This window comes from Drosophila serrata, unplaced genomic scaffold (assembly GCF_035046125.1).
Source record: "Drosophila serrata isolate PLE 108 unplaced genomic scaffold, ASM3504612v1 contig_382, whole genome shotgun sequence".
Taxonomy (NCBI): domain Eukaryota; kingdom Metazoa; phylum Arthropoda; class Insecta; order Diptera; family Drosophilidae; genus Drosophila; species Drosophila serrata.
In genome coordinates, this window is record NW_028257280.1 from 4,799,804 (window position 1) to 4,816,814 (window position 17,011).

Consider the following 17,011-nt stretch of genomic DNA (forward strand, 5'->3'; position numbering starts at 1 on the left):
TGATATCCTTTTAGGTTTATACATATTAATTTTTTAAATAAAATTAAGTTTAATTTAAATTGAAGTGATTTGGGTTCAGAAATTTGTACAATCAATACAAAATTATAAATAGTTATAAAAGGTTTGCAATTAATATATAACAATTATATTATTGTAAGAAAACTGTAGATATTTTTTTATTTTTTAGATTAATCCTTATTTTTTCAGTTACAATGATTTTTCTAGAGTATATAACCTTCTTCCATATCTTTAAAGCATTCTTCTGGTGGAACCAATTTCATGCAACTTTTATGCGAAGCGTGGCAATATTTTAACAACAATCTGTGTGAATATACCAGCACACACACACACCACACACCGTACACAACTTGTGTGTTTGTCTTGTCAATGTTGTTTGTCGCGATGGTCAATTGATATGTATGGCGGATGAAATGCTATATCTCCCCGATAGCTCCATAATATATGCTATGTGATGGAATCGGGTTTGCAATTGCAATCGCCGAGCAATGCCAATGCACTCGCAGCTGCTGAAATGCGCATCGATGGCTGTCGTAGCATTTGGATTGCGGATTTTCGATTTCTTTTTTTTTGGCAAGGAGCAGAGACGATTTTACTTGGACGCCCCCGCAGCGCAGAAATCACAACGAGAGAGTGAGACAAAAGCAAGACGAGTCACACGACCGCCGTAGACTAGAAAGAAATACTTTCCGGTGCTAACCAGTGTGAGTGTGGAATTGTGGGTGTTTTGGGTATTTGGGTATTCGGGTATATGGGTGCCGTAAGGGGCAGGTAAGTGGTCGGTAGGAGGTGTGCAAGGGGTGGCCTAGGTTGGGCGATGAGAGCATTGCATTCTCGTCGCGACATTTTGGCAAATGCGCTGACAGCCCAACCCAGTCCAGCCCCCTGTCCTTCTGCGAGAATATTAATATAATCTCTACCTCTAGGGGTGTATTAAGCTTTTGAATATATACCAAAGATGTTTTTGAAAAATATAATCTCATCTTGTACGATATGTCTTACGAAAATCTCTTGAGATTTGTTAAAAAATTAGGAATTATCATACATTCGTAAAAGGAAATAAATAAATTAAACACTTCTGTGAAATTAACTAAAACCATAATTACCATAATTACCATAAAATGGATGATTAATATAACAATAAAATAATCTTTCTGAAAAATATAAACATTATAACAAATATGTAAAAATTTATCAAAGAAAAATATAGACAAATTAATAATAACAAAACATATCTCTAAATAATATATATAATAATATAGTATATACTCCTCCAAATTTGTAGTACCAGGTACTCTATCGTCTTATGATATTTATAATTTTTGTTTCTATATATATTCCGATATCTGCTTGTTTTTTTTTGGCCAAAAATATCTTTGGCAGCATATTTTAAACGCAATTAAGAGGCGTCCCAAATATCAGCAGCCAGGGAATTGTTGCAGTCTTCTTCTGGCCGAGATTAAGTGGACGACACTCGCAATTGATTCACCTCTAAATTATAAACTAGCAGGATCGTACCATTTAAGTCAGAGCAATATGGGACTGGTGTGTGTGGCATTTGTTAGGAGATTTGCTTGAATAATTTGCCAGTCAAGTTGAGTCAAGTTGTTCGCTTTTCAGCGCCTGACACTTTGAACACCCGGTTCGTCATGTTGGCATGTCACAATGTCTTCTGGCCGACACACATATAAATTTTTGAAAATAGCAGAATGCCAAAATAACCGCAATAGCCAAGAAAAAAACACAAATATCCCAAAAAAGAGCCAGCGTGCTGGTCAAGTATTTTTAAAGCAATGTTTTTTATGCTCGCACCCAAACTCAATTGCTTGCTTCCTCTCTAAACAAAACGCCACTGAAATAAAAAGATAATATTGACACGTAACGCAAACATTTCATTCATTGTTTGAACTTTTTTCTTTTCGGTTTTTTTTTCTCTGTTTTTGGCTCATCCTATTTGTTGTTGTTTAGTTTTCGTTCTTTTCACGGCTGCTGTATAAACAATTCATTTGAATTATGTGATCACAGCGGCTGTGCGGTTATGTGTGAATGATGGCCGATTTGTGTGTTATTCAGTGGCCAGTAAAATGAAATAATTATAACTTCACTTCCTCAAGCATTACTTAAATAAATTTATTGTTATTATAAATTTATTCTGATCGAAGAAAGCGGCAAAGCTAAAATGTAAGCAAAAGAAAGCTTAGCTAGTTCAGCCACCCAAAAAAGCTTTTTATAATGTCTAAAATTCAGTTGGGTTTTTTATTGCGAAAAATTTAACTTAATTTTAAAAAATATCTATCAAGACGGCCAATAAACTGTTACAAATATAATATACAATAAATTGTTTGGTTACAATATAATTGCCTCAATTTACCTTTCCAAATTGTTGTTTTCAATCCTATAAATATATTTTTACTAAACTAAAGCTATTTAAAATAAAAAAAACATACAATTATACAATCGAGAATTTATTTAATTTGTTAATTTATCTTAAATACCTTTTCTTTGTTTACTTATAATAATAAAAAAACTTACAAATCTTCCATGTCACTATTTTTATACTTATATACAATATATTCCAGTTATCTATTGAGTTAATATCAAAGCAAAAATCATGTATTTTGTATTTTTTAGTTGCTTTAACAAATTTCATATTTTGTATCATTTAATTTAAAAGAATTATGTAGTTTTTATGATTTTTCTTGTGAGTGCATTGTCTTCCATTAAAACTCTTCATGTCTGCGGCTGCCATTTTACAAATTGATAAACTTTACAGTTATCATTGTTTATGTATCTTTCCGGCCCAAGCCTTTATCCCCTCTTAGCCTTTTGGCCTCCCTCTCGTACCCCTTTCCACTCACTTAACCCCCTGTTTTCATCATTGTTTTCCCGGCTGCCTGCCAAACATTTGCCAAGCGAAAAGTTTTCTCTTCTTTTTCTTCTTTGCTGTTCACATTTGTTTGCTTGGGATTTGCCAAAAACAGAAGTGCCCAAAAAAAGAGAGGAAAAACCAAAAGCAGAAACTTCAAATATAAAAAGGCAGCACAAATTTTTATTGAATTGATTTATTGACTTACTTATTTAGGCGCTCAACGCTCATAGATAAGCGTTGTCTTGCTGTTGTCCGTGAAACCTTTTTCCCCAATTTTCTTTGTTTTCATGCTGTCAGTTGGCAGCAATAACAAGGGCCCAAAATAAATATTTAGTTTTCATTTATACAATTTTCCTCAGTCTTGGTCTGTCCTCCTTCCTGGGGGCCCATTTCGTGTTTAACTTTCTTTTTGGAGGGTCAATGCAAGTCTATAAAAATCTAGTTAATTGAAAAGTAACCAATGGCTTTCCCAAGAGATGAAAATGGATTTATATTACTAAGCATATTATTGGTTTGGTATTAACTCTTATTATAATTGCTTACTTTGGAAGGATTTAAAATCTCTAGAAAATGCCTTTAATATTAAAGATACCAAGCAAAGAATAAAAACAAATTTTAAAATATATGCTCTTGCTTTTACTATAGCATTTTAATTTATATTTAATTGTTGTTACCTTTTAGTAATTCAATATTTATCTAGTCGTGCTACATTCAGGTAACGTTAAAATAAATTTTAATGTTTGCAAAAACATTCTTGAAATGAATCCAGCGAAACTTAAAAAGGTAATCACCTTCGGGCAATGGAAGAATTTTAGTCACTCGATGATTCAAAAATTCGACGGGTAACTTGTCCAAGATTAGGTCGTTCTTAAACAAATACGATTAATAAAAATTAAAAAATATTGCAGTCTAGTTACCATATAAGGACAAGAGTGGTTAACGTTGCTATATTGCACGTAGGAGTCGTAAATAAATTTGGCAAGAAGATTTGACTTTGGGTTTTCCAAGAATTTGCATCCATTCACTGTTGTATTGTATAGGAAGGGTCGGTATCCATTAAAGCGTTTCCACATGATTAAGTTTACCTATCATTTATGTTTATAAGGTTATACGGACTTTACTAAATCTATATTTAATGTATTACAAACCGAGAATTTTGCAAAGGGGATTTCAATTAGTTTAGCTTTCCCAGAAAAATACTTGTAGGTGCGGTTTATAGATTTTAAGTAGCAGTACTCAAACTCAATAATGTCCTTGCCATAAGCAGTGCAATTTACGTTTGTAAATTCAAAGCGACAATGTGCCTTTTGTTGAAATTAAAAAAAAAATAAATTTATTTCATATTATTTCGATATTTAGGTAAATTTTAGTATAACTTACTTCAATCGTCAAATACAAAATAATCAGAATTGACCGCCGTAAATAGGTCTTAATGTACATCTTGTTTGGCCTATATTTGATTACTAAATTATTGCTGAACTAAATCACAAAGAAACAATTTTGTATAGCTTAACACTGAGAACGCAATTACCAAATGTAAATGAATTTTTAATTGACGATTGGGGATTATGTACTTTTAAAAAAACACTTAAATTCAAATTTTAGACAAACGTAGATTATAATGCTAATAAGTAACTCAGGTGCTATGCATTAAATAGTCATTAGGCCTTACATTTATGAAACGGTACAATATATTTTAGCGCTTCCAATAAAAGATCTAGAACGAATGAATTGGAATTCAAAAAGATAATCGCCTTCGGGAAAAGGAAGAATTTTGGTAAATCGGTGATTCATAAAATCCACGGGAAGCTTTTCCACATACAATTCATTCTTCCAAAAAGATTAAAATAAAAATGAAGTTATTTGTTAATTTTAAGGAACATTAAGGCTTACTTACTTTGAAGGGACACGAATGATTCATATTAGAATATTCCACGAATGATTCATAAATAAAATTTGCAACAGGGCTAGATTTCGGTGTTACCAAAAATTTGCATAAATCCAACGTTATATTATACAAAAACGGTTTATATCCATTAAAGCGCTTCCATAATATAAAATTAACCTACATATATTCATATAAAAATAAATGTTAATAAGATTTCAATGGTATCTTGATAGCTTAACATACCTTTATGTTTGATAGAGGAACTTCATACAATTTAATTTTTCCCGATAAATATTTATAGGTTCGATTTATTGATTTTAGGTAGCAGTACTCAAAATCAATAATTTGTTTTTCATAAGAAGTGCAATTTATATTTGTAAATTCAAATCGAGAATCGGCCTTGAGTGGGATTAACATATATTCACTTAATTCCTTATTTAGATGAATAAAGTGGTTCAACTTACTTCACTTGCAAAGTACAAAACTATTAAAATTGATACCAGCGACGAACCCATAATGGCCATATTGTTAGACCGATACTAAAGTACTAATACTATGTAACTGAATTGAAATTATATTGAAATAGTTCAGAACTGAAATAGAATTAATCATTAAGCCCAATTTAAAATAGCTTTAACATCGAGAGCCTATTTATCTGAAACAAATTCGTTTTCAATTAGTTTTGGGTATACTTATTACAGGCTTTCGTTTTGTATAAACAAATGTAGAATATGTGGACTTTTGGCGATCATAATGGGTAAAATATGGAAATCACTTATGATGCATTAAAAAATCGTTAGGTTTAGTTGGGGTTCTAACATTTATGAAACTGTAGAATACATTTTACCGCTCGCGATCACAGATCTAGAACGAAGCCATAGTAATTCAAAAAGATAATCGCCTTCGGGAAAAGAAAGAATTTTGGTCAGTCGGTGATTCGTAAAATCTACAGTAAACTTTTCCAAAAACATATCTTTTTTTTTAAATAAGAACTAGAATTTAAATGTTACATAACAATATAATTAGGGATACTTACGGTGAAAGGGCAAGTATGATTTATATTGGAATATTCTGTGAATGAATCGTAAATAAATTTTGCAACTGGGCTCGATTTCGGTTTCGCCAAAAACTTGCATATATCCATCGTTATATTGTACAGAAAGGGTTTATATCCATTAAAGCGCTTATATAAGATTTATTTATTTATATAAGATTTATCTATTATATATGTATTTATAAATGAGAATCAACCTTGAGTGAGAAATAAAAAAATATATACATTTATTTTTCAGATGAATGATGGAATACTTTACTTCAATCGCAAATTAATTTTCAATTCTATATTTCATATTATGATACATTATTATATTTATCTTAAGAAAGCGTTCCATATACTTCAGCCGAAGCAGTAAGAAAATTGCCAATTAACCAGTGGACTTTAATAAGATATTCGCCCGGCGGAAAGGGAAGAACCCTTGTAAATCGGTGATTCACAAAATCAGTGGAAAGCTTCTCCAAAGTGACTCCGTGCTTAAAAAATGTAACTCTTACTAAAATAAAAAATAAAAAAAGATTTAGCGCACTTACAAAAAGGGGACATGAGTGGTTTAAATTGGTATATTCCCGAATTGTACCATAAATAAAGTTTGCTACTGGATTCGATTTTGGATTTCGTAAGAATGCACATGTCTCGAATGTGATGTTGTATAGAAATGGCTTATAACCAGTTAATCGTTTCCACAGAGCAAGGTTCACCTTTATTTTAAAAAAAAATTCTTTATTTTAATTCTATTGTGCTTTCTATGGCTTACCTTTATTTTGGTTACTGGAAGTTGGTAGACATTGAACTTCCCGGAAATATATTTATAGCTGCGATTGATCGATTTTATGTAGCAATATTCATATTCACCAAACTTTTTATCGTAGGTTGTGCATTTAAAGTTGGTAAATTCGATTAGAGTTTCAGTCTTAAAAAAAGAAAAGAGTTTATAAAAAAACAAATATTTTTAAACAATAAAAAATAATACCTTTAATACTAAATTAATTAATACAAATAGAAAACAGAACCATCTGTGCTTTAGGCACATCTTCAAACGACGCTATATCGAATACTAATCTTTTGATATTGTTTTTTGGTTTTACAATGAATTCAGTTTCGCATGCTTAAGCAAAACTTAATGGCTTATAATTATAATTATATGAACTATAAGCTGCCGCACTAATGATCTACAAATAAAATGTACATTAGAAAATCGCTTCGCAGTAAATGTTTGGTAAGGAAACATATTTATAGCTCCGATTGATCGATTTTATGTGGCAGTATTTGAATTCACCTAATATCGTATTATCCAAGTTATTACACACCAAGTTTGTAAACTCAACTCGTGATTCTGCCGAAGTTTTTTTTTAATAAAATATTTATAAGGAATAGTTTATTTCTTTAAATTACCTTGAGGAATTGATTTATAAAAAAAAATTGTTAAATAAAACCAACAGGCTTTGTTTACATCTTTAAGCTTTGATATTTTAATAACAACTAATTACTTAGGGTGTAAAATCATTTGAATATTGTTACATCAACTTGAGTATAAAATAATTTAAAATAGCTTAGGCATTTAGCTATATGTATTCACAAACATTATTTATATATTTGTAATGCACCAGTAATTTTGAAAGTAAAGTCGCCTGATTTGTGAATTTAAGTATAAAAATTAGTTTGTAATTTGAATTTTGTATACTTGTTTTTTGTAATTTAATTTATAATTATAAGTTATAATTATTTCTTTAGAAATAAATTATATATTCCCGAAATAAAACCTTTCAAATCGATTGATGCTTTAATGTTTATCTTCCGTTTACCATTTGGCTGGTTAGGGAATTGACGTAAAATATAGAATCCACTTCAGGCAACATTTATCTCGTTTTGGCACCCACTTTGACCGCTCTTTTGGCCCCCAGGATGTCTATCAATGATTTTGGGATCGCTCGTTATGCTCATCACGTTGGCCGCATTAATTTGCACACACGATAACCCAGCAAACTGGGGGGATCCCTTACCAAAACCACCGACTTCTGGGGGCAATGCAACGCCTGACGCTAGATTTGCTTTATATGAGCTGCAAATTGGTTGCTCACGTAAATGATTTTCATTTTCCAATCATAACATTACGCGTGCCTGCACTGCCAAATGCTCACCTGGTGATGGGAAAACCCAACCCAATGGAAATGGAGATGGGAAAGTGGGAAAAAACCGTAAACATTTGCGGGACTCACAATTTGATTTTTCCCCCGGATTCGCGGCTGTTCCTGCTGATTACAATGAGGCGGCGAATTGAATTAACATATTGGCCGGCGGGCGGAATTATGGCTCTGGAAAGCTCTGGATATGGCTTAAATTGTCTGCAAATAATTTTCCCATGGATTGTGAAGGGGATTCGGCGAGGGGCGATTCAATTATTTATGGCCTCATGCGCGACTTGTTTGCCTTTGTTAATGACGAGGCGGAAAGCAAAAAAGCGCAAACTGCCGGCAATTGGCAGCAGCTGAAACAGGAGCCAGGAACCCAGGATCCTTTGGTTTGGCTGCTCGCAAAAAAAGTTAATTAAAAGTGCAATCAAGCAGCAGCCCCGGACCACAGAAAGCGATGGGCGCCACAGGGCGGGGACCATAGAGCATCAGGTCCTGAACGATGCTGACATTTTGCCTGCAACCTAGACGAGAAAAATAGACGAAGGCGATGAAAGTAATTTTCAGGCTGCACTGAAAAAAATTATAAGGTAATTTGTGGTAAAAAATATTTGAGTTCCGGAAATGAAAGTAGTTCTTTAAGGTGGTTTGCCAAAGCATTAAGTAAGCGAAAGAAAATTGTGAGGTCTTCTACTGACTTTTTGAGGCAGTGTTTGATTCATAAACAATAATGGGGTTAATTTTCTTGAAGTTATTTATTTTGTATTAACATTTCTTTTGGTGTACAGGTCATATGTATCATGTTGTACATAAGTCCCCGCTCAAATACGAGCACGTCTAAGTGGGCGGAATGGAGGTGTGTCTACCAGGCACCCTTCCGCACAAATTGCTGCAATTATAGACGCCATAAATTATAACAACTTAAAGCTTAGGTAAACGAGAAAAAGTCAGAAAAATACATGATAAGATAAAGGAGAAGAAGCGGAAGCCAGATGGTATGAGATGAGACTTTGAAAAATGCATTTAATTGATTTCTATGATCGTCCTTGGCAATCTAATTATTTTATTGCTTCTCATCTTCGGGTATATTTTTTTTGCATGCTGCGCTGGTGCAAAGTTCCTTTGATGATGATTTATTACTTTAAGCTGTAGATTAAATAATAAAAAAAGTTCTTGAGGTCAAAAAACTGTTTGTATTGTATCAATTGCATAAAAACATGGTTAAGGGTTAGGTAATACCACAGTGTTCTACCCAGAATACTAATTAAATCTTGTTTCTTTAAACATAATCCATTTATGTTCAATTAATTGAGGCCCAAACATAATGACCTCTCACTTTGGGGAATTCTTGCGGTTTTTGAACTGTCAACACATCAATTAATTTACCATTAGGAACCGCATTCATTGTGGGCATTGGGAAAATGTCCAGCGAGTGGGCAATCTGATGTTTGCGGTTGTCATAATTACCCCATCGCTCAAGTTCAACTACTCGGACTTTGGACATTGGACAAATGAAGTTGTGGACGGCATATTGTAGCAGTTGTAGCAGCTGTCAAGGACGAGATCCTTTTGGCCCTTGGACCCGTACTTAATGTACCATAAAGACGGCCACAAGCGCAAATATCGAGTAATTACAAGCTTTGGCCTTCGGGTTTTGGTCGGAAATGTCGGCTCCTGAGTGGCCCTCAACATTTTGATTCGATTTCCCACTGAGCCCTGCTTGCGGGCGGCCCAATTAAAAATAATTTAATAGCGCGTTGCATTAATTCCATTTCAACTTCTTGGCTCTGACAAATTTAATAGTCTCACTCCCACCGACTCTGCTCTGCCCTCTGCCCTGTGTGGTGTGTGTGTCTCGCGTCTTATATTAGTTTGCAAATCATATTTATTTATTAATTCAAATTGCATTTTCCAGGTGGTAGCGAAGATACGGACAGATGGGCTACCCGGCAGCTGTGGTTTGTCTGACAAATGTTATTGCATCTCGAAGACAAGATATTGTTGGCAGTGAGACGCTCTAGGTTTTACTCTATCTAAGAATACATTTATTATTGCATAATGTTCTCCATATAGCAAAATATATAAATTTAAATAAATTTAATGTATTCTTAACTTATAAAGGTATTATGAATTATATTAACAAAATGCATACTTAAAGAGTTTATTTAAATAATGATTTATGAATGGATTTTAATCTTTAAAGCTTATGCATTTGTATTAAACTAACCATATCAATTATAGTTTCCATATATGTTTTGAAATCTCTCATAAATATCGGCCATTTGGTCAGAGTATGAGAGTCTCTTGGCATTTCAATTACGAATTGAGCTTGCTTTTCCAATTCCATTTTGGCCCTGTCTCCCGGAGATGTTGAGCTGTGTTTTTTTGGCTTGTTTGCCGGGCACTCGTGTAACAGCTGCAGATGAAAATTGCAAATGAAACTTAGCCCCAGCTCAGCTGAAGTAAGCTGAAGTGGGGCCTGGAGTGTGCCGAGTCCTGGCGAGTCCTGTGAAGTGCATCGGGAGTCAGAGGGCATCCGGGCATCCAAGTGGCTCTGAGCCGGCTTGAGGTCCTTCGGTCGATGCACAAATCAACGTTAAGTGCATGTAGCTCGCACAAACACAGCCCCTTGGCCCCTCGCCGGGGTGTCAAAGTTGCATGTTATTGCATCGGCATTACTTCTCCTTCGACTTTTCACATGTGTGTGTGGTGTGTCTGTGTTTATGTGTTTAAATACACGGATTCAGCTTGTTTGTACACTTTGTACACAAGGGAGTAAGCAAGAGGATACAGGAGTACAAGATACAATTTGACAACTGGTGTTTATTTGTCATAAACAAATTTTAAATGTTTTCAAATAATCAGGGAAATGTGTTTAAAATTACCATGTATCTAAATTGAATTTTACAATTTAAAGACATCAAGTCTTTGAATCACACACCCTATATACATATGTACATATATGTACAAAATGCAAATGCTAGTGAGCCATGAGTTTTCTCTGCGGTTGGCCCTATTTTATCGTTTTGGCCAAAAACTTTTACCAGCCATCTTTGTGCTCTGATTAATTGCATTTCAAGTGCCCTGATTGGGGGTGGCGTGTGTCTCTCTGTGTATGTATTTAAGGGGGTCAGAGGCCAGGGGCGTTGCAACCGCAAGTGCAAACGAGCCAATTCATTAGCACCATTCGAAACAAAATCCGAATTAAACCAATCTGTAGCCGTGGGTCGTCCGGAGAAGTCGGAAACTCACTTTTAAAATTGCTCATAAACTTTTTCAATTTCAGAGGGCACAAAATAATGGCGAAAGCCCTGCAACCGGAAAACAGGGAAAGCGGAAAAACAAGCAAACTTGTCGGAGTGCTTAACCAACATGCTGAAAATGTAGACATCAACCGCACCCGTAGCAAGTGCGCTGCCCCAAATCAAGTGGAGCTTCTTGTGGGAGTCTCTGGTCCTCCAAAAAAATAAAGAGAACAAGAATGGAAGCTAGCTTTAAGAACCCGAAGTGTGCATACCCTTGCAGGTCCCATAAAATCATGGGCTTGAATGTGAAACCGATACTAACTAAGCCATGCATTAATCTTAAGTTGGAAACAATTCAGTTAACTATTGTGTCGAATTTCTTTCTAAGTGTTTTTTTGATTAAGACTTTGAGTACAAATAGAAGTATTTATGACTTTTGGAAATCATTGGCCTTGTATTGTATGTGTATTACAGGTATTTTAAATATATACATATACACTAATTTGTTGGGTAAATTAAAGATTTTCAACTACCATAACTAAGCCAAAAATTCATTAATTTCAATTCGGGAAGCTGTTTTGTGCTAGTTTTTATATGGCTAATAAATCTAGATATCAAGTTGTAAAATTAAAGAAAATTTAAATTTTGTCAAATTTTGTCATCTTGAAAATGACAATTTTTAACACAAAAAATTTGAAAAAAATTTCTTAATTTTTTTTTTCTTTTAAACATTGCTAGATCGATTCGGCTTTTCATGCTGATCAAGAATATATATGATTTATAGGGTCGGAAACGACTCCTTCACTGTGTTTTTAGCTTCTGACTGATATTATAATACCATTCTTTGGGTTGACATTTATCGATAATTTATATGACAATTTTTCCGACAAATTGAAATTTAAAAAGCTCATAACTAAGCCAAAAATTCATTAATTTCAATTCGGATAACTTTTCTGTGCTAGTTTTTATAGGGCTAAAAAATCTGCATAATGAGCTTTAAAATTAAAGGAGATCTAAATTTTGTCAAATTTTGACATCTCGACAATGACAATTTTTAACACAAAAAATTTGAAAAAAATTTCTTAATTTTTTTTTTCTTTTAAACATTGCTAGATCGATTCGGCTTTTCATGCTGATCAAGAATATATATGATTTATAGGGTCGGAAACGACTCCTTCACTGTGTTTTCAGCTTCTGACTGATATTATAATACCATTCTTTGGGTTGACATTTATCGATAATTTATATGACATTTTTTCCGACAAATTGAAAATTAAAAAACTCATAACTAAGCCAAAAATTCATTAATTTCAATTCGGGAAGCTGTTTTGTGCTAGTTTTTATATGGCTAACAAATCTGCATATCAAGTTTTAAAATTAAAGAAAATTTAAATTTTGTCAAATTTTGACATCTTGACAATGACAATTTTTAACACAAAAAAATTGAAAAAAATGTCTCAATTTTTTTTTCCTTTTAAACATTGCTAGATCGATTCGGCTTTTCATGCTGATCAAGAATATATATGATTTATAGGGTCGGAAACGACTTCTTCACTGCGTTTCAAGCTTCTGAATGAAATTATAATATCCTGGAAGGGTATAAAAAAGGAAGAAAAAAATCACCCCTCTTTCCGAATCCGATCCCTTTGCGGCAAGGATTTTATGCGCAATGCGTGCCTCGACTCGCATCGCTGGAGAGAAAAAAAAGAAAAACAAATCGAAGATGGTGTGGAATGCCAACAATCGGCTACAGAATCGAAAAAACAAGCAACCGAAGGAAAAGCATACGCAAGAGTCAATTGTTTTTCAGTCCCTTGGGTTAAGTTCTGCCACCGAGGATTGTGGCTAAAATATTATTGTCATGCCATGATGCCACAAATTTATTACAGAAACAATAACGCTCGACTAACTTTTGTGAGACTTTAATACAAACGGAAATAATTAATTCGTTGGTTTATTTCCAAGTTAAATCAACATTTATGAATAGTTTGGGAGCTACAGCTAGTTAGTTAATATAGTAACTAAAAAGTAAATATATGCCATTCGACTAAGCATTGAATGTTGTACTATGTATTTAATTAAAACAATATTATCTTCTCTGATTATTTTGCTTGCATCTCAATTTCAATTCCCTTTCCTTCTCTTTAAATATGTTTGCCATCAATGCAAGAATTTCTCAGATAATAATAACAATAATTGCCATGCCTTGGGGGATAAAATCCCGTATTAATTATGAAATTAATCAACTCCAATCAAGAAGTTTTTGGTTCGATTGTTTATTTGTGCAATTTTAAATCCCCCATCTTATCATCACCGCATCATCATACTCTATCCCCCCCAAACTACCCAAAGTTCTGATGCTTTTCCCCACTTTTCCGACTGGCGCAACTTTAATGCTCTACACCTTTTCCAATGTGGCAGCGTCGTACACTTTTGATGGGAAAAGTTTAATAGCTTTCGACAATAAAACTTCACCTATTATGTAACAAAGCCCCAGAACAGAGCAGAACGCTTACCGACACCGTCTCCAGTGCCTTTCCCTTCCATAAACCCCCGAGTGCCTGTCGATCGACTCGTCGACTAATGGAGAGACGGCCAACGAGACGGTACAATAGTCATGCACTTGAATATATATTTAATAAATACAAAGAATTAAAATAAAAATTATGTAAATATATTAACATATATTAAGGCTTTGAAAAATAAAAAAATTCTAAAAAGTTTAAAAGATATGCTACTCTTTCAAATGTTATTACTCTTTTGAGGTATAAATAACTTTCAGTGTGGCAGTTGTATCTTGGCTACAACAATACTTTATTGGCTTCTACAAAAGAGGCACTGAAATAGACTAGTAGTAGGTGGCATGAAGGGAGCGAGGGGGGGGGGTCTTCATTACCATGCGGCACATGAGAGGACGATGCCCCCATTCCCAGTTCCCATAACCCCGATAGTACACCCCTCCCTTTTGACCCGACGCTCCCATTGCCACTCCGCAATCCCAATACCATTGGGGTTTTGGCTTTTATTGCGCGCTGGCTCATTGCCTTCCAATATTAAATTTCAGCTTAGCAGCCGGGTTAAGGTCGCTTCCTGTTGGCCAACACCCGCTGTGAGAGCACTGGTAAAAATAATAATATGATAAAGTTTTTCCTGATTAAAGAATAATTTCTTTTGGGAATGTGTTTTGTAAAAATATATTTATTTAATATTGCATAAATATATGAACAACTTTAGATATTAGATAATAAAACAAAGCCTACTTAAAGAATCTTCTGATAGATATACGCAATCCTTTGAGGTTTTTGGTTACATTTACTGGTCCAATTATTTTTATAATCATTATTTTCTTTGCCACTACAATTTTATCCTCAGTGCACGTGTGGCTAAAGCTTTCTCAGTGTGTGTTTTTTCGTGGGTGTAGGGATATCTTTGACTTTGCATCTGGCCGTGTTTACATTGGCGCCTCGCTGGATGGCTCTATTTCCTGTAATCATGAGAATGCCCATGCATATAATTAAATTTTTGGTGAATGTTTATTAAAATTGTTTGCACCGAAAGTTTGCTTTCACTTTTTAATAAAAAAATTGTTCCGTAGAAAGTAAGAGCTAGTCAAGGATAAACTTTTTTTTTGCTGCCAAGTCACTAATGTTGTTTTCCCTTTTCGCTTTTTTTCTCCTCGTTCGCGCATTAAAATACTTGAGCATTACTTTTTGCCTGATGAAGGAAACAATTTGCATTGCAAAAGGGGGGAATGGAAAACGTGGAAAAGCGGAAAAGCAAAAGAGAAATGCAAAATTGATTACCATTATAATTGTAAATTGTTTTCCAAAGTCGACATTTGAAGTTATTCCCACAAATCCTTCAAGATTCGGTATTCCGGAGTGGGCAAAGTATTCAATTCTTATTTGGCATAGTTCTTGGGAAAATTCAATTTCGGCAACTCATGCGTTTAATAAGCTTTTCCTTTCTGCACTCCTCTTTTGCGTTTTTTTTTACTCTTTTCCTTTTTTTTATTTATGAAAACGGGAGTTGGAGACAGTCATGCCATGGAGCCTGATCCACAAGCATATCCTTTTAACCCATTTAAGTTATCCATGCCTCGCAGCTGTCACAGTCTGGCGATTTGGGGTCTTTTGTCTTTGGATTTATCCCCCCCCCCCGCTTTATCCCTTTCCCCTTGGGTCGAAGGTCAGCTCCTGTTGGACGTGCACACACACACCAGCAAAACACGCAAATCGAGTGACACCCACACTGTTCGGTTGTTACTGTAAAATTTATTGTTTCCCAATATATGCAAAATATCTTGGATATTCTTGGCTTGAATATAGCGACTAAGATGTACCTAAACTTATGTATTTATATTATATTAAATCTTAATGAAAAGAAAATCTAGTTTTCATGGTTTTCTTTATTTATTTAAGGGAAAGATCATTAGAGAAAGAGGAAACTGTGAGTGTAAGAAAATATAGTAATGGCAGCAAGTAGCTTTCTCCCGCTCCCCCTCTCTTTCACAGACTCTCCTTCTTTCTCTTTCCTTCTCTAACTCAGACTGTACCTGCATACCTCCAGAGACACCTCTTGCTCTCTATCTCTCTCTCCCCACATTAAGCGCGATCAATTTCTCCCGCGCTCTCACTTTCTCTCTTCTCTTTACTCGGCGACTATAAATACAGGCCCTACCGGCCGAGCTGGCCTCAGTCTGTTCGCGGCCTCCCCGCTGTTCACATCTATGGTGATAGTGATAGTGATTGCCCTTCGACCCAAAAATTTCACCTGACCAATGAAAAATATCTAAATAACCAGGAAGAAGCTGCAATGATATAACTTCGATTTCTCTTAGATAGCTTACTTTCTAGTTTTATTTATTAATACTTATTTATATACAATAAACTTTTAATACCTTAATTACATACTTATAGAGGAAGTAATGTACTATTTAAATACTCGAAAGATTTTAAAGCAAGTCTCTTTGATCAATTCCATTATACTGTACTTATCCCACTGAGAAGAGGTACAAATATTTCGTGAGGGAGCAGCACATTTCCCTATCCCATTGAGTGTCTGTATTGCGGTTGCCGCAATTGAATGTGTCCTGTTATTGCTGCTGATGCGGCTCCTGCGACTCCTGGCAGCGGCATTTTGACACAAAATGTTAAATTTGTCCGTCAGTCACTGGGGAAATTTGGTCCTGTTCGAGGGTATCCTTTGTTAATGCGGATGCGGCTGAGACAGGGGACAAGTCCCGAAACACACACACACGTGCTCCTGATGCGAGTACAACGGTATCGGTTGCCGCAATGCTGCTTCTAACAATGACAAACATATTCACCAAGAACCCAGATCCCCAAAACCAGAAAACCCACTCCCACTTCGTCATCCTGCTGTCGGTCCTGTTTGCCTTTTGGAGTGGAGCAACTTTACACATTTGGCAGTTTATTTATAGCCCAGCATCCGTTTCAGGAGCTTCAAGTTTATGCGAGTGCAATATCATGAAGTAGAGGAACTTTTTCGGAAATTTGCAAAACTTTAGTGGGCAGACAAAGCCATTCCAAATAGTGTTGGCCATAAAATGAGCTTAAACTTAGTTTGGACTTAAGGTTTACTGCCAGGTAATCGAAATCATATAGGATTAGTGCAGCCCACTCTTGAACTGCAGGGGAAAAGTTTTGTCAGGTGAATAATGTATTTTCTCGTTTGAGGTCATTTATTTTGGAAACTAAACCGTTTGCTTACAAAAGATAATATTATTGTCATAAGAGCTCTTAATATTTATATTTAAAGCAAACCTGCAGAAGTGAGACACCC

At 34.7% G+C, this 17,011-nt stretch overlaps 2 protein-coding genes across 2 annotated transcripts; both read right to left on the reverse strand.

The window, feature by feature from the left end:
* Window positions 1-3,517: 3,517 nt before the first annotated feature.
* Window positions 3,518-4,346, reverse strand: LOC110186293 (uncharacterized). The gene is made up of 4 exons (XM_020955407.2): window positions 4,268-4,346; window positions 4,036-4,191; window positions 3,805-3,972; window positions 3,518-3,754 (listed from the first exon to the last, which is right to left on the reverse strand). Exons 1-4 carry the CDS (start codon window positions 4,325-4,327, stop codon window positions 3,599-3,601), a joined length of 540 nt encoding a protein of 179 aa, XP_020811066.2. The 5' UTR covers window positions 4,328-4,346; the 3' UTR covers window positions 3,518-3,598.
* Window positions 4,347-4,547: 201 nt separating this feature from the next.
* Window positions 4,548-5,299, reverse strand: LOC110186292 (uncharacterized). The gene is made up of 4 exons (XM_020955406.2): window positions 5,240-5,299; window positions 5,019-5,174; window positions 4,785-4,952; window positions 4,548-4,717 (listed from the first exon to the last, which is right to left on the reverse strand). Exons 1-4 carry the CDS (start codon window positions 5,297-5,299, stop codon window positions 4,562-4,564), a joined length of 540 nt encoding a protein of 179 aa, XP_020811065.2. The 3' UTR covers window positions 4,548-4,561.
* Window positions 5,300-17,011: the final 11,712 nt, after the last annotated feature.